The following is a 22,168-nucleotide window of genomic DNA, read 5'->3' as shown; positions in this document are numbered from 1 at the left end:
GCTCGTTGAAATTGACCTTGAAAATGACATTGAGGGCAATTCTATAAAGTATATACATTTGACCTCCATTTATTTATTTTATTTTCTGTATTTTTAAGCATTTTTTTCCTTAGCTACTTGGAGGCACAGAGTGGATCCAGATGTAGTCTTGGCAAACCTAAAAGTGCCACTGATGTACAAACAGAAGCTTTTTATAGTCATCTGATATACTTGTATGTTAAACATAAATCTTGTGCTTTACGTCCACTGTGTTAAAAAGGTGAATAGATATGGTTGCCTGTACACAGATGCTTTTTTTCTACTTTGACATTAAGCTGTCATTAATTGTACATAATTTCATTGTACATGATTGTTCTTAATCATTTGATTTGATATATGATTGTATATAATTATACTGGAACAGTACAAGTATTATTCACAGCGCAAATATTATTAGCAATGTATCATTCATTCATGGTAGTTTGCATATTTCACTTATCTTCTCGTTTACAGCTATTTTTTTCTTATCTCTTTCTTTATATTATCTTTTCTTACGTTTTTTTTATTCATATATGCAGTATTCTAATTCAAGTTCAATTTACAGTGAATTATAAAAAGAATCAAAGATTCTGATTTAAACAAATCATGCAGCCATCTCGCACAAATAACTGTAGGCAATATATAAATTTTGTTAAAAATTGGTATACTTATTTTTTACACTGGAATGTTGCTCTGATTGTACAGAAATAGTTCAAGTATTACATGATTCATGTATTAGCTGTTGGTCATTAATGCAATGTGATTTTGCAAAATATTTCAAAGTGCAAAAACTTGAAACGTGTATTCTCTTTTTTTTCTCAATTTCTGTATTCAAATTCAAGTTTGATCAGTTAATGCTTTATTATAAAACATCATGCCAGAAGATTTCACACATACCAAAATAAAATTGGCACATTCTCATAATTCAAGGCACTGAAATGTTCTGTGAATGTACAAGAGAAGTACAAGTATTTTATGTTGCCACCCTCATATTACCAATTGTTTTAGGTCTTAGTTTTTATTTGAGTAATATTCATGTTCAGCCAATCACTGATACAACCGGGCCCCGTCTTACAAAAAGTTACGATTGATCCAGTCAATCGTAACTCTATGGAAATCCATCAGTGTCATGATTTTTTCTTCAGAAAATTTGAAGAATAGCATAATGAATATTCAAGAAAACAATGCATGTATACTCATCATTATTAGAAAATGTTTTGAACAAACATGCATAATAGATGTTGACCTTGCTGGCCGTCCATAGATGTGATTTATCATATCAATCACAACTCTCTAAGATTGGGCCCTAAAATTACATAATGAATATGTATATACTACATACATGTTAAAGGTGGCATTATTTATGAGAAAAGATTACTATTTTCTTTCTTTATAATATTCAAATGGTAGGATCCTTATTAAACTTGTTGCATTTATCATCAAATTCCAAGATCGCCCTATTTGAAAAAAACACCTGCATTTATGAAATGTTGAAAAAATTATACAGTCCCCATGGCTTCTATGAAGTATTACTCTGCATTTTTTGATACATTTAAAGTACTGAACATATATTACGTCATTGTAATGTCTGCAAGCACTGCCTAATTTATGTGTTGTGAGTTTTAAAAGAGAATGTGCCCTTTTCTTGTCTAACAAGAGGCTATTTTACTACACATATTATTCATGAAGAACCCAGTAGCCAGAAATATGGAATGTACTCTATCCTGAAATAGAGGAAATACAGGAATTATTGAATATTTATTTTTTGGTTAAGTTGAAGTGTACATGGACTAATGGTTTAGTGGTAGGGTCTCCTTTCAGGAGGCAGTAGATGTCGGGTCAAAATCCAACTGACTTCAAGATTGTTTTCAATGCACTCCAGGCACCCAGTGCAAAAAGGAGTTGCAATCAATTGCCAGTCTTAAAATGAAATGCAACTTTATTTTCAACAAACCAGAAGCTTTCTTTCTACAACAGGCTTCTGATCATGTATGCTGTCTTAACTCTGCGCAAGCCATGATTGACATCACATGAATTAAAAAACTTGCGAAAATATGAATTAACCTCAAAAAACAATGTTTTATCCACCATGACAATCAAACCAAAGGTTTTTGTAAATAACTTAAAGAACTATTGCATAGAGTTGGGGTTGAAGAATCAATTTGACAGTTAATATTGCAGAAAATTTGGGAAAAATATCCAATAAAAGGTCTTTATTCTTTTTGGTCCATCCCTAAAGAAAAGTGCTCTTTTTTTACAAGGTTGCCATCCTAGAACTTCTAACATTCGCATTAACAGCACCGAGAAGTAGTTGGTCGTAAAAGTCTTCACATGATTGCCTCGCATTGTTCAGTTAATTTGATCATAATATTTGTCATTATTGTACATGGTCATTCGTATGCACATTGTATGCTAAGGAAATAAATGAAATACCTTTGTTACTTTCATTTTTATCCACCATGTTCTTATCCAGGTGTGCTTTCAGATTCAATTAAGTGATATCAAAGCAATCATTGTTATGGTTTGTACTATTTCATCATTAAATCAAGTTTTCAAGTCGATTTCCTCAAGCAAGTCAAATTTTCAAGTTTTCTTATGTTCCAGGATTTGGTTACTTACACTTTGTTGATTTGCACCTAAACATGTTCTGTTTTGCGGTTTAATTGCATTATCAATCTTACTGTTCTAGATACAGGGGGAGAAGGATAGAAGGAAGAGAGAGAGAGAGGCAAAGATTGAGTTTATATGCATCTGTTTGGAGCAGGGATGGACATTGCCCAGGACAGAGAAAGAGAGATTTGAGTAGAGAAAACTTATTAGGATCAAACACTGTAGGAAAGAGAGAGAAGATAGGAAACAAAGTGTAAAATGAATGTGAAGGAAGAAAATAGACAGGAATTCGATAACTAGTGTCATTTAGTGAAGGGCTGAAAATTGAAAGAGAATAGTGGGAATTGAAAACTTTGACGGAAAAAAATTAAAGAAAAGCAGAGGGAGACAAGAAAATTATACATATATTCATAATGTTCCATGTATCGGCATACTTTGTAGGATGTTAAAGGATGACTGAATGCATTTGGGGCGTCATGGTCTAGCGGCTATGGCTCTCATATTAAGCTGAGGGACATGGGTTCGATTCCAAGCCATGCCATGTTTTCCTTCAGCAAGAAATTTACCCACATTGTGCTGCACTTATGCAACCCAGGTGAGGTGAATGGGTACATGGTAGGAATTAACAGCTGCTAGCCCCACTAAAGCCAGGGTAATTATTCTGCATTACTGTAGAGCGCTTACCGGTAAGTGTTGAGTGCTATATAAGCAAGCATGATATTGTATGCTAATTTCAAATAGTTCTGCTCTAAAATTGATTTTTCGGGGGGGGGGGTACTTTCCGGGAACTCCACATTTTCCCTCATGAAGGGGATGGACCAAATGGACCCCCCCAAAAAAAAAATAATAATAATAATCATAATACTAATAAATGAATAAATAGATAACAATGATAATAATGAATAGATAAATGAAGTAAAATAATAAGTACAAATTATAAAAATGGAGAATAAAGTCGGCAATTTGGAATTGGCATAAATGCATTCGAGTCTTTTTGTAAAAGAAAAAAATTGCATTTTATTTCAGATACGCAAATTTACTTTCATACATGTCGGATCGGAATATACTTCGGATACGATATTTGTTGACCGTTAACGTTAACCAACACTGGAAAAAGTAGCGTCGTGTGGCCATGGTGACAACGGGATTTTCCAGTTTTGTTTGGTCTAATTTAGACCTGAAATATCAATTACCACTTTACGCATGACTTAAATAGTACTTTAACAGAAATATTTAATCTACTGGAGCATTGTAACAATGTCGAACTCTCCAACAAAATCAATTCCGCGTCCGAGGACAAACAACCCGTTAAGCAGGTCGCTGCCGGCTTCGACCGCCGGAGCTTCGGGGACAGCACCTGTGGATAGGGTGCTCCATTACAGGGCGGAACATGCAGGTGATCGTTCATTGAGGAAAACGGCGCAGGTCTCTCCTCTTCAAATGAGTACACCCTCAATGCGCACTGGAACAACTTTCAAGACCAACAAATTGCAGACAAAACACAGTACATGGACACCGATATTGCACAAACCATCAAATGAACAGGTAGGTACTGTATCATGTGTATAATAATTTAGTCAGTTGCTTTAAATTTACAGTCCAGTAGCCTAGCGCCCTAGGCCCGGGCTATGAATAATGACAGTAATGTCGACTCGAACTTCAAAAGAATGATCGGAAGCACTAACTTTTGAGTTTTGTTACAGCCCCCAGGATCACCTACTTCTTCTGTACAACATCAATGATGATGAGGAGAATGATAGATCTTTTAACATGTTTAAGGCCTAGGCCTAATCTTATTTCAATTCAAATTTTAATCCAATTATTTATTTTCCACATTAAAAATAACATCAAAATTGCACAATCATCAGCCAATAATTGAAACAATGAATAGAATAATGCCTACAAAAACAAATTGAAAAGTGTATAGACAAACAAAGGCCCAAGGCCTTAGTTACAATGGCTTGTCCCCAGCATATGAAATTATTATTTAACACTAACTGATCATCAACAGACTACAGACACAAAAAACAAAGTCGTTCATAAATTGAAATAGAGTCAGGGACGGGGTATACGACTCAATCACATGAGTGATGCCTTTTCCAATCTACACAGTGTAGGGCAATTTTCGATATCAGAATCTAAACAATTCCATAGCTTTGGACCAATAAAAATATTACCAGTCAATTGTTAGATAATGTTAGTCTAATTCTTAATCTTGATATTCTCTTAAATTGAATTTAAATTATAAGTGTTAGATTGCAATTGAAGTTAAACTCAGTAAGGATCAAGAACTACACCATGCCAGTATGATCTCCTTTTTTTTAAATGATAAATTCTAGTCTTAATTGGTAACTTCTATAGTAACCTAACTATATGGATTAAGCTGGATTACCGAAATGGTATTATAGTATTATATGGTAGTGGATCGTATTACTGAACACTTTTCATGAATTTGATCATATCAAACACATTATTCCAATAAAATTCACCAAACTTTCACCATAAATACACAAATACCTACAAAATATAAATATGCAGAAATTTTGCCGAAATTGTTTTTCATTTTAACGACATCAGCTTCCAATCGGACCCCTCTTCGCAAGTGAAAAATTTTGGTCACTTGAAAAGGTATCGTATTACCGAACGTGTGTTTACTATGGGAAAAGTTGGGAAAACAACAAAGTCACTCATGAGCTATTTTGTCCATTTTTTATTGTTTTGATGATATAAAGACTTCGAAATTGTGTTTTTGATAATTTTCCATCATTTTTCTATTTAAGTTCCCTTTGGAAGGAAGTTGCAAAGGTTTGAGCGTATTTTATTATTTTCTGACGCATATGATGCGCGCGTTCGGTAATACAAGGCCGGTCGGTAATACAATCACTCACTATACTCACCTTAGGTCCTGGGTCAGTCCTTCGTAACGGGTAGAATACTCAATTCGTCTATAGGCTGGCTGCAATGGAGCTCAAAGTACGTGTCGCAATATCTTAGTATAATCAGGCTGCCGTGTGAACTTAGCTGTGCGGGAGTAGTCGATTGTACAGGTGTTGGAGTGAGAATGGCGTCGTATATCGGGATGGTCTGTGTGCGTCGTGGGTTTCTGGGGGACATGGTCGCACGCACGGTCGCGCGTAGTGAGAGATATAATGACGCGCTTCGCGCGGCGACCAAGTTCCCCATACTTCCTTTTTGAGGGGGGGGTAAATTAGTCAGATTTTTATTGACTAGAGCAAGGAGTAGCCTGGGAGGGACAGGCATGATTTACAATTGCACAAATCCAAATAAAAGATCAATGAAGCATAACTTATTTGCAGATTGTAAGCTCCCCCCCCCCCACATTTCTGCAATATGGACTTCATATTATATTTCCTCCAAACGTTTTCTTACATGCTAAATAAGTAACCCTCAGAATAAATATAGTGTTAGAGTCGTCTTCAAAGTCTTCTTCAAATCTTGCAAAGTGTAGAAAATTGGAGTAGATCAAGATATGCGTACATGTAGTTGATTGCATAAGAAAAAAAAACTTTTTGGATATCAGGAAAGACTGTTATTCAGGTTGAATTTTTTATGATTTGAATGATAATTTCTTTCATGTTTGTTTGGATTTCAGCTATATTTAGAAAGGAGAGATTTAACTGCACACTGGGTAAGTTTTGAAATTGTAAGACAAATTATTGAACAATGTGAACAGTGATGTAGTAGCAGATTCTGGGTCACATTCTTTATTTGTTCTCTGTCTCTAATTAATTCAAAACTCTTTTTTAAAAAAATTGGAATTCAGAGGAAATGAATGTGACTTTCCCTCTTAAGTCTAAGGATTGAATTGAGATTGAAGATTTAATGTAATCTTAAAATTTACATAGGCCTTCTACTGCATGTAAAAAAAATAAACTAAAAATCCTTACCCTGGAAGTAAAATAACCATTGAATACTAGTTATTTGCAATTGTGCAAGATGGCAATGGATTATGGGAATTATTCATATTGCATTGTTTTTGTTGTACTGGTAGTATTCATTGGTTATTTTCATCATGATTTTATGAGTGTGAAGGGGGTTGTTTGTTCTTCTTTTTCTTATTCAGAACTTATGTACATTTGTATCTTGATAAATCTTTCAAAACACTCGGAGACTCCTCAAATCTTACCTCATTAAGCAGTCCTCTTAATTCCATATCCTGTTCTCTCTCACTGTATTTTGCTACTTCTTTTTTCTCTTTCCAGTGTGCTTAGAAACTTGTATTAAGCGCTATATAAATGTTAATTATTGTTATTATTATTTGCGTTAAATTTGCATCATCCATCATCTCCATCTATATTTTCACCATCACCATCAAAAGTATGGTCATCATCATTTCTATAATCACCAGTCATAATTATCACCAGTTACCTCCACCACCAAGACTACCTCCAGTTCATCTTTATTTTCTTCATCACCCAATCCATCAATCTGCATAATATTGTGAACTGATAAAGACCCTATACAAATTTTTCAGTTTGACCTATGGACGGACTCCCAGCGAAAGCGATTCCTGCAGTTCCTTCTGGTGCACTGCAAGCGTAGCCAGCTTGTGTTCCTGCAGCAGTTCTTTGACAGTAAGATTCCCCTCACCCATGTGGACTTCACCAAGATCCTACCTCGCTTCCTCTGCCTCTATATCTTCTCGTTCCTGGATCCCCGCAGCCTTAGCCGTGCCTCCATGGTCTGCTGGCACTGGAAGTTTGTCACAGAACAGGTATTTTACTGTTTGGGGTGGTTAGAAAAGAGAACTTAATTGATTATTGTTATTTTACTTTATTTATAAGAAACAATTGATTCTCTTAGGAAGCAACCAGTTGTAAGTCCTGTTTAATGGACTGTAAATGAAGATTAAACCATTCTGAATGCATGTTTTCAAGAGATACAAACTTCTTGATCATGAGCGTATCAATTCCATAAGACAAAGAAACAGAATTATATAACTGAAAGTTACTGAAATAATTCTTTGTATTGCTTAATCTTTTTGTCAGATTTTTCATATTGGTAGTTCCCCTTTTGTTCTTACATGTTTTGAAAACTTAATTGATCTTATTGATTGCATTCATAATATGAATGCAATTTTTTTTCATAAAGCTTCCATATTCTTCCTACTTACGTTAATTGCAGGATGAGCTGTGGGTTCACAAGTGCCTCCGACATGGCTGGCTGTTGCCTTATGTGCCAAGAGAGAATGAATTCGGAGCTTGGAAGAAACACTACATCAAATGTTTTAAGTCGCTTGATGTTACTCAACCAAATGAGAAGGTAAAGGAATCTCTTCAGCTACCGAGATGCAATATTGGAAATAAGTAATTTGCTAATGAATGATTCATTTTCTACCAAGATTGTATGGCACATAGTAGTTGTTCAGTCGTGTGAATTGGTTGAAAGCACATGTGACTGGTCCTTTAATTCTCCTAAAGTGTAGACTTACAATGTACTATTGACTGGTGGTGAGTACACTATAATTGTACACTATACCGGGACACTATAGTACACTATACTGGGACACTATAGTAACCAGTGAGATGGGGAAAGTTTATAGAATATCAAGGATCCACATCAATATCTTACAAAACATAATGCACATGATGTTGCTCAGGCAGTGGAGTGATAACCCACACTCATTTCCAGATGTGCTATGGGGCCATTCCACTATCATGATCTGAAACCCCGATCCATCCCGACCATTAGATCGGCGGAGAGCAGGACGGGAGCGTTTCATGAAAGGACTTGTCAAACATTTTATCCGACAAGTAGTGTCTTATCCGACAGTTACTACATGGTAACATTGCCTCTCAGCCAATCATTATCAAGGAAATTTGTCAGACCTAACAACTTGTCAGAAGAAATTGTTGATGAAACGCTCCCCTTGAATTGGTTAAATCATGGTCAGCATAATAACAACGTTGTGACGACGGGGTAACAGTGAGCCTTATATTCAGATCGGCTAAAAATTTTGAACATGTTCAAAATTTCATGCCGATCTTCCGGATCAGAAAACACCCATTTTGAATCGTGTGGGAAGTGGGAAAGCATAGACAACATGGCATGCCATCCTGGGATGAGTGTAATCAGGTCTTTCCTGGTGTGCTTAAAGCATCACATGGACACAATTTATCCCCAGTTCCTTTTGGACAATTTGTAGAAGTGAAAATTTTGTTTCGCGTACTCCGTTAAAGTGGTTAATTTTTCCCCGATCTTACCAGATCGGAAGGTTTGTTAAATTGTAGCAACTTTGGTATAGTGGAGTGGGTGCTTTAGAACTGTTTCAAAGGTACCTTGTGCTTATTTTTACTAATGCACCCAATGATATCTTATTTATTTTTATACTATTTCCCTCCAGTCTGATAGGTATGGCAAACTAGGGGATGGATCAACACTAGCAGAGAAGGAGTATCTCAGGAAACTCAAGGCAGGTCGGAACAAGGAACCACCTTTAAATCCACGTGAGTGAATCCTCTTTCTCGATTATCTGTTGATATAAGTAGAATTGTGTGTGACACTCAGACTGGCAGGTTTCAACATCATAGAAAGAAACTTTGGAACAACTAAAGACCTATTGACAGTACAGAAAAGGAAATGAGTAGAAGAGGAAGGGATGTTCTGGTGAGATGACTATATTGCATAAAGAAATTTTAACTCTTGGTATGGGCATACTCTTTTAACTCTTGGTATGGGCATACTGAATCAAAGTATCAATTTGAAAATAAGAAACTAGGTAGTTTTAGATCAGACTTGTATTGGAATTTGATTTGTTTACCTTCAAGAGATATATATATCTTTGATTAACAATTATTCAAGTACCGTAAGGGCACTAGTATTCAACCCAGCATAATTCAAAGATTTTGACATATTTCCGAAAGTATTTAGAAATAGGGAATTTATCTTAATTTCATACCTTTGTTATTTCCAGGGTAATCTGTTGTTGGTATTTTCTTTATCAATCTGTCGACTGTATGCACGGAGGATCGAATTATGCGGCGATGGCCTTTTGCACTGAATGGCACTAGTATTCAACCTAGTGAGGATAGATAGCAAATTTCAAAAGGGTTTAGATTGCTAAATCAGATCTAGATCTATGTAAGTCTCTGGCTTTGATTAATTCCCTGTTTGGTCTCATCTCAAATGGTCTAGTCCATAGTCGGATGGGACAAAGGCAGATTGAGAGACAGGGCCATCTTTCATCGCTAGGTTGAATACTAGTGCCGACGGATTGAATACTAGTGCCAAAAATCATCGCCGTATAATTTGATCGCCCGCGCACACAGTCGACTGGTTGAAGAAAAAAATTACGGAAAAAGAATAACCAGCATTTGCTCTTGGAAATAAGACGGGTCTGAAATTCAGGTAAATTCTATATTTCTATAAATATGAGGAAACTCTCCAAACGGGTTGAATACTAGTGCCCTTATGATATTGTTCTTTGAATTTGCCAGTTTTAAATATCTTTTGCAATTTTGTTTAACAATTCATGATACTTCTAAACATTTGTGATTAATTTGTTTTAGGATCGATGAATTCAATATTTTCCATGCCCATCCTTTGAAATTGATCATTTCTTCTGTAGATCCCTATGCTGAGAGGGGGCCATGGCTTGACCCTGATCCTCGCCCCCAGGACACAGAGAAGGCTTTCAAGAGTATGGCCGACACTGCCAACCCGACCTTTGGCCAGCCCCTTCCCAAGGTACACCAGAGATCGTGGACAGAACCCGCCCGTAACTTTGAATATGGTCTGGAGTCTGGCAATAGAAAACAACAGCACAGAGTGAATCAGGTAGGCAGCTTGGTGTTTTCCATGAGATTAAAAGTATTTATTTTCATCTGTTTGTATCGCTATTTGTTCATTTCTGTCTTTTCATCTATTCATTTATCTACATGTATTTGTATATTGATTTGATTGATTGATTGATTGATTGATTGATTGATTGATTGATTGATTGATTGATTGATTGATTGATTGATTGACTGACTGACTGACTGACTGACTGACTGACTGACTGACTGACACTCACTTGTTTCATTATTTGATTATATATTCATTTATTTATTTATCTATCTATTTATTTATTTAAGATATTTTTACTCTTTGATGAAACTCATTTGGAATGTTATTGAGTATCAATTATCCTGAATCGAAGTAAATTTTAATCATCTGCTTGGTTTAGATTTGAATTAATCTTAAATAATCTTAAGTACAACTGATAAGCGTCCTTTACCAACTGAGCCAAGTCGCTATACCTTTGTTTTATTATTTTCTTTCCTTTCATGATCATATAACTTTGCTGGACTGAAATATCACATATGATGTCCTAGTTAACAATTGTAATATTGATACTTATTCTTGCTTACATTGCTCACACAAAAATTTAATCTCAAATCTTGTAGCATTATTCAATATTGAAATATTAGATTTTTTTCTTATTTGTTTCTTTATTTTCACTGTAGGACGTCGAGGAGACAATAGGCAATGACAGGAGTCTAGCCACCTCCCTATCTGCCTGTATTGCTGTTGAGCTCAGTGAGAATCCAGATAAGATCAACAGGTCCTGGGCTAAACCGCAAATTCAGCCTGTTTCTAGAAGGTACTATGATAATGACACACATACATTCAGAGTTGCATAAAAAGTAAAGATCTCAGCTCTTCATTATTTCTTGTGTTTGGCCCATGCTCTGCATCAATGTTCCTTCCATTTTAATTCAGAGTAAACAAAATATTTAATTCCATTGGTGATTGGAAAGAATACTAAAATGCTAGAAGAAAAATTTATTGACTATTATTATTAAAATATTAATTATTAACATATTAAGTGGCAAACAAAGTAGCAAACAGGAACAGCTTTATTTTTCCATGGAACCTCGGAACCAAGTCTTAGGCCCGCATTCTGAAGTCAGGTTTAACTCAAACCAATTCTATGCTAAAATTATGGGAAGCCAAAAGTGTCAAAATTTTTAATTAAGTTGAATGTCTCTTATGTTTACTGTGCTCATTCCTGATTCATCAATGGTGAAGACAATCATCTATTTGTACTTCCTAGACAATTATGAATGATTTGAGAGCCAAATGAGCTGAAATATGATACCTCGACTGTCAGTGATTTATGTAACAAATGGCTATCCATTCTTAAACCACAACTTTAAACCTGAGTTCAAGTTAAACCTGACTTCAGAATACGGGCCTTAGTGTTTGGTTGGAAGTTCAGTTAAGTTTGGCAGTTCCTTGCATTACATCTTGATGAAATAGATATTGATGCTTTATTATACTACAGAAAAGAATTGAGTGCTTCTTGCTATTTGATACCACCATGACCCTTTATTTCACAGACCAGATCTTTCAAGAGGGGGAGACTACTCGGCTTTCAAGAAAACATCTAAACATGATGTAGGGTCAAAGGTCATCAGAGGGGAGTCCCCTTTCAGGATTCTGCTTATATCTAGTGAAGTACCAGCTTATCAAGTAAGTGTTTAAAAGGTGGAAAAGGCCTACTGTGTAGTCTTCACTGAGAAGAACAAAGTAAAACAATATTGTAGGTAATATTGAAGGAAAAAGTTATGTGGGGGGGACTCTTGTTCCACCATCCATGTTTCAAGAGGTGCATAAAGAGGTCAATGCTCTGAATAGGATTATCCATTTACCCTAGGAAACCATTTGATATTCATGTCTCTTTTTTAAATTAGCCATGAACTATGGGAAGAGTGAGATGATATTTCTTTTGCCAATTTGAGGTTTAAAGCCTGATTAATTTCAATTCAATTAAAACCTTTATTTGTGTGGGGTAAAACATTAGTATGTAGACCAACATTTTGAAAACATGAATTCAATTTTATAGCATATTATCCATGTTGTTAGAAAGCAATTACCAGTTTGCTCGAATAGATAGATATAAGTTGGCCATTCAACTTATAATATTTAAAAAGACAAGGTGAGCAATATAAACAACCAAGTTTTATTACAGTTCGCTGGTGTAAAATTAATCGCAAAATGTCTTTAATTTCAGGTTATTGTTTCGTAAACATCACTTGTTCCCCCTCCCCTTTCTATTTTCTGAGCTAACATTCTTTTGATTATAGCCCCCTTTTCTATTCTATTTTTCATTTAATTTCTCTTAGCTCCTTGTATCAGCAGCCAAACCTGATGTATTGCCCATAGTATATGAGTATAATGGTAGCACAATTGAATCTCTACTTACCTTGCTCCAAGCTACAGTAGGATCATATCAAGCCAGGTAAGATATTCAGGTATTTCATTAACCTTGTTCAGACGCAGGAATGTCACCATTTCCATTATTTAATTTTTTATCATCATCATTATCACTATCATCATCATCATCATCATCACCGCCATCATCATCATCATCATCACCATCATCATCATAATCACCATCATCATCACCATCATCATCATGGAGTGTTGTGGCCTATTGGATTAGTCTTCGAACTTTGATACAGGGGGTCGTGGGTTCGAATCCCAGCCATGACGTAATTTCCTTCAGCAAGAAATTTATCCACATTGTGCTGCACTCCACCCAGGTGAGGTGAATGGGTACCCGGTAGGATTTTTCCTTGAACGCTTTAGCGCCTATTAATATGGCGTCTCAGCTACAGCCTGGGTAATAATATGATACCAAGTATCAAAGCGCAGTTGAGTATATGCACATAGTAACTGCGCTATATAAATGGACATATTATTATTATTATCATCACCATCATCATAATCATCATCACCATCATTATCATCAACATCATCATCATTATCAATACCACTGCAATCATCATAGTCATCACCGTCTTCATCATCAACACCAGTGCAATCATCATTGTAGTCACCACCATCATCCTTTTTATCATCATTATTATCACCATCATTTTTTGCATTATCATCATTGTCATCATCATACCACCTTTATCATCATAGATATCATCATTACCATCATCATTGTCATAAGAACCGCCATCATCCCTATCAACAGAAAAGTTATCACTAAGTTGTATTGTTTATGTAGACTTAGATTGTTATGATATATTTTATTTTGCATTTTTGTGTATATGTTATGTGTTTAAAGCCACTGGAAATAAATTTCTTTGTATGCTTTGCATTCATGGACCAATAAAACAATCTTGAATCTTGAATCATCACTGTCCTCGTTACTAATTTCCTTATCGTTTTTGATTCCCTGTAGGAGTATTGGTCTATTCACCCTTGGTGAGGACTCAGTTCGGATCATCAGAGAAACGGCCATCACATCTCAGATGATAGAACACCCGGACATCAAGAACTTCTGGGAGTCTTTCTCCCAGTGCATAGAGTCGGCCAAAGAGGGAGGATCCCTAGATTTCTTTGCTCCACTCGAGGCAACAGGTAACATCATTTACCACTCCACCTGTATGACAGGATGGTCTTATAATAAATTCTTAAAATTTCTATCTTTACTGGATGACATATGGTTTCATGCTATAATGGACAAGAAATCTAATGTTATAAAAAAAATCTCTGTCTGATTTTATTCAAATGTTGACAGGACTGTCTGTCTACACTTTTTTCTCTACATATTCTTCTCTCATTTAAAATATTCATTTTTCTTAAAGTAGAAGTTCCTTTTGAATATTGTGCTACCCATGTACATGTATATAACACATATGGATTTTCACTTTTGATTCTATTTGAACGCTACTTTCAGCTGGTGGCCATGAGATGATGTCACGTCTATCATCTCTGATTGGTCTTCGACTATCCAGTCCTGCCACCCTCTCACCCACAAGGTTTAATTATGGTAAGTTTTCTTATGTGTCTCTCTGTCTGTCCCATTTCATTCTCACAAACTAAAGAATTGTTTGACAATCCAACTTCAAACATGGCCCAAATATCCATATAGGAGTCATGTATACATATATAATCAGTGATCTGATTGGTTTGAGGGATGTCAAGGTGAAAAGACATAGAGGTCACTGTATACCTGAAAAATATCTTGTTCTTGTGATGATTGAATCGCTTTAGGGATCAACTTCAAACTTGGTTCATGTATGTATACTGGAGGGACAATTATCTTTGATTTGGGGTCATGAGGTCAAAGGACATTATTCGAACACTGTAGAAGTGATATTTGCAATATATTCTTGATCTTACAATGACAGAGGCGTATATTTTGACTGCATGCAGTTGTGAATCTGTCTAGTATAACAAAATCATCAAATTCCTTGTAATTCAAGAAATAAAGTTACCAAAATAGAGATCTATGTATGAAAATTAGAATGGAAACATGTCCAAAAGAACAACTTGTTTCTAAAGCTGTCTGAAATAAAAAGGTAATGACAGTTGTTAGATTGAATTATGTAAGACAAAATAAGACAAATTTGCAAAAGACAAAACTGGTGGCTATCTAATTTCCACTTTTCAGAAGTTAATAGGGTCAATTACAAGAGGAACCTGATTTCTATGACATTTCTTGAAACACATTACAGGAGGTATATTTCAACCTACTATTAGATCATAATAAATATTGCTAACTGAAATTCACATTTATTTCTTTTCCCCAACAGTGACAGGGGAATGGCAGGACACGGCTCATACACGACCCAGCCCTCCGCCCCACTCCCTCTACTTCCAAGCAGCACCCCTGCAGGCGTGGCAGGCCCTAGCTGGTCGGGTGTCCGAGGCAACCACCCGATGCAGCGAAGATCTCAGGGGGTTCTTTGTACAGAGAAGGGAGCAACTTCTGCACAGAGTAACAGGTAATTTTTTCATTTCGGTTCAAGCATTTATTTCTCATGTGTCAAACAAACAGTTAAACGTTACTATACAAAAATGTAACAAAAATTGTGCTTGAACTAAATTGGCAATGAATCTTAGAAACATATACAAAATCAATAGCTTGATTACACAAGATATAGAAAACATGAGAAATGAGGCACTTAAAGCAGCCACTGTGTTGTTTCATAAGGCTGATTGTAAGTTATGCATACAGCATGAACAGGCCACCACACACTTACGACCTGACTGGTCTACGACTGGCTTGCAACTGAGTGAGGGGAGATGTGACGTCACAACTCTTGTCAGCTAGAGAGTTGCAGACAGGTCATAGACAAATTGCAAGGAAAATTGGAAGGATATGACATGTTGAATCCTTACTACTAGTTCGCAAGCTCTATATCACTTCCAGCAGAGTTGCACGATGCATACATGATATACAATGCACATACGCAGCAGTAAGTGCCATGTTCTTAGTTGCTATGGCAAAAAGCGCATGCGTGAGTCGCAGACTGCATGGTAGTCCATTTGCAAGATGTGCGGTGTCGAGGCCTATGACTACCTTGCGATTCATCTCCACTCAGTCGCAGACCAGTCGTAGACCAGTTGGGTCGTAAGGTGTGCGGTGGCCTTAACTATACCAGGCTTTAACCAATTGGAGAGTGAGCCTGCGTACATGTATACGCGGCCTGGAATCTATGGAAAACCTGTATCATAGCGAAATCATTCAAGTCTCCAACGGGTCAAATTTTGATGTTACGGCCACTCTTCCTGAGGGCACATATCTATATCATCAGATTCAGTTAGATAGAAATCTTCATTGTGATCTAATTGGACAAAAATTGTAACTTATGGACAGCTGCTAGCATATCTTATTTGATTTGTTTCATTCTAAATATCTAGAGAAGTTAATAACCTTATTAAGTAATCATAAAATTCCTTAGGTATTGTCATAAGTGGCTCAGTGTTTAAATGATCATATCCCAATTTGAAAATTTTGTAATTTGCATTTATTGTGTCCAGCTTTTCCAAATTTGTGTACCTTGTGCCTTTATAAAATCATGATGCATTTAATGGTGGAGGCCCAGTGGATCAGTCTCTAGAATTTGAAAGCAAAGGGTCATGGGTTCAAATGCATGTCATGATTTCCTTTAGCAATGAATTGGTAGACATTGTGCTGCACTCAACCCAGGTGAGGTGAATGGGTATTCAACAGGATGAATTCCTTGAATGCGCAGCACTGGAAATGGCAGATTGAGATCAAGATAATTAATAGTGCATCTCAGAATAAATCATTTCTAAATAGATGGTGTTATATCCTACATAGATGAAATCCTGTATAGTGATTGGTTCAAATACCTTCATGTGACCAATTACATTTTAACTATAATATTTCGTGACGTCAGACCTCGATATATTTCTCGCCATACCAATATTCTGACGTCATTGTTTCAGAAAACTGGATATTTAGCTAAAGTATCGGGCACACCGGTCAGCGAGCTGTCTTTCTCGGGCTGTGATGCGTCGGCGCAGGCACTAATCAGCGTTCCGCTTGAGGTAGAGTGGGTCATTCTACGCAAGTAACCGGACTCTGCAAGCTCAGTGCATAGGTTTTGGTTCCAAATTCGAAAGTAGCATATAAAACAAATATATCAAGCATTTCCTTCGAAAGCATAGTCAGAATTAATAATCCTCGGTTGGACTGGCAAAACTACTAAGTAATTGCCAGACCAACCTTGGATGAATAATTCCACTGTACTTTCTCAAAGCCTGATGTATTTGTTTACTATGTAAATATAAATAATCATTACAATATCATCTGTAATATGTTCCCCTCTTTCTCAATCTCTCTGTGATCCGTAGGTGATGTGGTTCTAGAGGAGCTAGGAGAAGATGGTCTAGGTGTTTGTGATCAGGTCATGGTAGCATTGAGGGAAGCTTTGGAGGAACTAGCTAGACATCCTGATCAGGTAAGTCGAAAGGGAATTAGGAGAAGTTGTTCCAGGGGCCCGTTGCAGAAAGAGTTGCGTTTAAACGCAAGTCAAAAAATCAATCGCAAGTCCCAAATGCGCGCTATTGGTCGAAAATCAAGTTATGCATGATTTTTAGAGTTGCAATCGATTGCAACTCTTTCTGCAATGGCCCCCAGGTGTATTTGATCAGGTTGTTGTAGCTTTCAGAGAAGCTTTGGAGGAGCTAGCAAGACTCCTTGATCAAGTGAATCACACTAAAATTTTCTTAAACTTTGCGTGTGAAAAGATTTGTTTGGTTTGATTTCTGTGTTCAAGACTTCAAATAATACAGTTATTGCAGCTGACAGTTTATTCAATGCTGACTAGCATAATGAAATGTTGCAAAATAAATTAGGCAGCTTTTATAGAGAAAACCAGCCTGTCCCACCAACCAAGTACATAGTACATCTTGTTCAAGACAAGAATTCAAACTGATTATGAAATGGTTGTAGATTATCTAGACCTGTATTTAGAAAAGTATAATACTTTGGTCTCGTCTTCATTATTTTAATTTTCATTTAAAAATTTTAAGGTGTACTTTTGATTGCGTGAGGTGCACAGATTTTCACTAAGGGACCAGAGCCCAAGTCAAGAGCCAATGGTCATTTCAATTCACATGTGATGACTAAAATAAGATATAATAATTTCCTGATTACTGGTCCAGATGGGTGTTTCAGAAAGCTATTTGTAAGTTAAGAACAACCTAAAGAATAAGTTGTGATCCTTTCTTGTGGTAAATGATATACACCAAAAATGCTCATTGGTGATGGTTTAGCGCGCAAGAAAGGATCACCAGTCGTTCTTTACGGAAAGCCTTATGAAACGGCCCCCTGGACTTCAAAAAGCTCTTATTGAACAATCTAGATACTCGATACGAAACTCAACCTTATATCAGGGGGATGATTCATAAAGCCATTTGTTTGTTAAAGTGACTTTACGAACGACTGTCGACCCTTTCTTGTGGTAAACGACATACACCAAATTGTCAATGATGTTGATTAAGCGCCCAAGAAGGGATAACCAGTCGTTCATATAGTTGCTTGTAATCTAGAAGAGCTTTATAAAACACCCACCTTGGCTCCGTAATGCAAAGATTAGCAATCGATTGCTAAATAAAGTAACCAATCAATATCAATGCTACATGCGCATGAATTTAAAATACTGACCAGAGACCAATTAGTGCGGTTCTTATTTGTAATTCATTGCAAACCTTTGTGTTACGGACCCCTGGACATATTTATTTGTAATGATAATTTTTCTCCTCTCTCTTAGGAAAATCCAGCAGCATTCCTTGGGGAGACTCTTTTGAAGATTTCTGGACAAGGTGCACCTAATCAAGGGATGAACAATGGCATATCAGGGGCACCAAGGCAATCTAATAAGATGTCTGGCTTGAAACTTGTAAGTGAATTCCTGATTATGCCTCCTCCCCCAATGTGAGCATGCCACAAGCATTGTACTTTCAAGTTATCGTTCAATTTGTACTATCTTCCAAATACAATCTATGAATAACTCGAAATGTATTGTCATGAAACTTCTTTCCCAGGTCTAACATGGGCAGCCCATGATCGATCTGTGTAAGGTCAGAGATTCAAGGTCAAAGGTCTTTTAAATAGATTTCGAACCAGTTTCTATGGAATTAAATGTTAATGAGATGTCATACCTTGGTCTATTGTGGAAGGTCTATGTTTTGTTCAAACTAAGGGTCATGAGGTCAAATGTCACAGGTCAAGATATACATTAAAATAACTTTCATATTTAAAATCATTATAGTTATATCTTTTTTTAATTCAAATTTGTGAAAAGGGTCTTTTCCTTTTGATGTTATATATATTCCATATATGTGTTGATATTTATTACATTTATAAGAAAGTTCATCTTACTATATGGGTTTATCCTTCCATTGCAATATAAATTGAATATTGATTATTGACCTTTCCTGGACCATGATTCACAAAACTGTCATAAATCAACATCCAAATGGGTGTTGAAAGTAAACATGTTTCTGTGGGATTTCAAAGAAGTTCTACTTGTGTGACCGTTTCATGAGGCCCACCCCTGTATTATTTCCTGCCAGGCCAGTGAAAGCCAAGATGATATGTCGATTGGTGAAGAGATCGAGGAGGAGATTGAAGAGGAGTACGAAGAGGAGAGCGAGCAGGAGCTGATCAGACCGGCCAAGTCCCGTCCTGAACCCATCAACTCAAAGACATTCTTACGCACACATTCCAAACCCAGCACTGTGCAACAGACATTCCAATCTATGCAGGTGAGTTGAGTTTCAATGATCGTTTTAATGTAGTTAAATTAGTAATGATGTATGAATAGGATATTAGTAGTGTTATATTAGTAGATATTGGTACAAAACTGTTAAAATTAGCAATAAAGACAGACTTCATGATTTGGGCCAAATTTTGCCCATAATGCAGGCGAGATTGCCAGAGGCGCTCCACTTGTTTATTCAAATTTGACCCCCCCCCCAGCGAATGGCATGGTAGAACATCATCCATGACATGGCAAAGGAAAAAAAACGACAGACCCATTAATTTTACTACAGTTACAGCAAACAACATTTTTTTGTTAGGCCTCAGCCCAAAATAGCAATGAAGACAGACTTCACAAAATGCATTTGATAAGATGTCAAGGTGATAAGAAGCATTGTACTCTAGTATTACACACATCTAAGTGTAAATGTTAGAGTATTCTGTGCAACTATAAGAATAGTACCATTATGCATCTCATGCTCATACAAATTAAAATTGATGCCAATATTGTTTTGATTTTAGTTAATATTATTGTGATTAATGTTTCTGTATTGATGAATTCGATTATTTACTTCAATAACTCCATACATCTACTTGATTTGCTAGTTCAGCCCTCTGGACTGCCATACCCGAAAAGAACTCCCAAGAATTTAAAAAGCGCGAGCGCGCCCTCTCCCGTTCAGGCTTACTACCCATGATCACCGCGCAATTAGCGTCCATCTTCCTCTTTTGCTTTCGGCAAGCCACCTGTCAAGACGTGCTCAGATAAGTCTCCTAAGAGCTCAAATCTTTTTTGAGCTTTGGTATATTATTTTCGCTTATCTGTGGTGCATTCTCCCTTTTAATTTCAATCTTTCCATTTGTGTGTAAGATTGTGTTCAGAATTTACACCTGGCGTGACTTTTTAGACGTGTTTTTGGTGACACTTAAATTGTTTTTCTAACGTTTGAGTTCTCGTCGCGCCGCATCGCTAGCGCGTTCGCGAGGCACCGGGCTTGGCCTGCCTACGTGGCAGCAAGCCTTCACCACCTGTCATGGTTATTGTTCTTCACGTTCAAAGCGTGGTGGCTTTTGGTGCCGTTTTTTAATTAAATTCTAGACAGCCTCTACACTTTGTTGTCGAGGGTGTTATTGTTATTTCTTTTTGCAGGTTGGGATCTTCAACTCTGTTCCTTCCTTGCTTTCTGGAATTGATTTATTAAGATTTTCGATTGATTATTGATTGATTAATTCTTCAATTCTCCTTCCTTTCTGTTCTGAATAAATTTCTTGATTGATATTTTATTCACAGGCGGATCTTAAAGCTCAATTCCTTTTCCTTCTGTTCTGAATAATTTTCTTGATTGATATTTTATTCACAGGCGGATCTTAAAGCTCAATTCCTTTTCCTTCTGTTCTGAATAAATTTCTTGATTGATATTTTATTCACAGGCGGATCTTAAAGCTCAATTCCTTTTCCTTTCTGTTCTGAATAAAATTCTTGATTAATATTTTATTCACAGACGCTTCGGGGATTGTTTAATTATACCTTGATTGATTGGTTATTCAATCCCCCCCCAAAAAAAAAAAAAAAAAAAAATTTTGTTCTTTACAGGTGGGGTCTCCTTCCTGTTAGAAATTTTTTTGACCTTTCCCGGAATTGTTTTCTTCGTTCAATTCCCTCTTCCCTCCTAGTCTTATATTTTTTTTACTTCGACAGGCGGGCTCTACGATTTCCCTTTGAGGATTTACTGTGTCGTTCTTCCTCTTGGAATCGTTACTAGAGACGTTCCTCCTTCCTCCTGTTCTGAATTTCTTTACCTTTCCACAGGAGGTTACTTTTTTCCTCTTGGAAATTATCGTAAAATTTCTTTTATCTGGAATTATTTGTCTCTCAATCCCTTTTCTTCCTGCTCTGAAATGCTTGTTCTCGTGTTTCTTCGCAGGTGGAAACTTCGTTCTCTTCTGAACTTGCATTCATTTTTGAATTTTTGTTTCGAATTTTTCCTTCGGGCACAAAAAAAAAAAAAAGAGAATATAGTAGGGGAACCTTGTAGGAGTTTCTTTTTTCAAAGTCTCCGACCTCCTTTTTATTTTCTTACAGGCAGATACCTAAACTATTCTTAGGTTCTTCTTCCTCCCTACCCCTCCCCTCTTGTTTTGTTCTGTTTGCTCAAACAAACTCCTTTTAGGAGGAGGGAAAGACCACTCCGGTCTCCACTTTTAATCTAAGCGAGATCTTTGTAAAAAAAAAAAAAAAAAAAAAATTCTTGTTTTTCCTTTTTCAGGGTAGAGAGAGGTACCTTTGAATGGGACTAACACAGCCCCAGAGGACCTGGTGCCCTCCACGGGGACCGTCCCGATTGCAAGTTACAGAAGTCGGCCGCCTCCAGGCGAGTAGGAGGGACGCCGCGGTGAGCACCCGGCGGCGGTGAGTATGAGGGTGCGTCGATCAGCATTCCGAATTTGCGGTCGGATGCTAAGAGAAGGAAGGCCGAGACTGTGGTGCCACGGTCTCGG

General features: G+C 36.7%; 1 protein-coding gene across 1 annotated transcript in view; it reads left to right on the top strand.

Moving 5' to 3' along the window:
* The first annotated feature begins 3,860 nt into the window (after positions 1-3,860).
* Positions 3,861-22,168, top strand: part of LOC121414024 (epithelial cell-transforming sequence 2 oncogene-like) — a 30,876-nt gene continuing 12,568 nt past the window's right edge. Inside the window, exons 1-15 of the mRNA XM_041607062.1 lie at positions 3,861-4,173; positions 6,242-6,277; positions 7,124-7,363; positions 7,774-7,911; positions 8,993-9,095; positions 10,217-10,425; positions 11,097-11,233; positions 11,973-12,105; positions 12,759-12,874; positions 13,829-14,007; positions 14,327-14,419; positions 15,186-15,377; positions 17,257-17,363; positions 18,678-18,806; positions 19,483-19,674. Coding sequence (XP_041462996.1) covers positions 3,886-4,173; positions 6,242-6,277; positions 7,124-7,363; positions 7,774-7,911; positions 8,993-9,095; positions 10,217-10,425; positions 11,097-11,233; positions 11,973-12,105; positions 12,759-12,874; positions 13,829-14,007; positions 14,327-14,419; positions 15,186-15,377; positions 17,257-17,363; positions 18,678-18,806; positions 19,483-19,674 — 2,292 coding nt within the window. The 5' untranslated portion in view covers positions 3,861-3,885. The remainder of the gene's footprint in view (positions 4,174-6,241; positions 6,278-7,123; positions 7,364-7,773; positions 7,912-8,992; positions 9,096-10,216; positions 10,426-11,096; positions 11,234-11,972; positions 12,106-12,758; positions 12,875-13,828; positions 14,008-14,326; positions 14,420-15,185; positions 15,378-17,256; positions 17,364-18,677; positions 18,807-19,482; positions 19,675-22,168) is intronic.

This window comes from Lytechinus variegatus, chromosome 4, assembly GCF_018143015.1.
Source record: "Lytechinus variegatus isolate NC3 chromosome 4, Lvar_3.0, whole genome shotgun sequence".
In the NCBI taxonomy this organism is placed as follows: Eukaryota; Metazoa; Echinodermata; class Echinoidea; order Temnopleuroida; family Toxopneustidae; genus Lytechinus; species Lytechinus variegatus.
The sequence above is the reverse complement of the archived record's forward strand: the minus strand, read 5'-3'. Positions and strand labels throughout refer to the sequence as shown.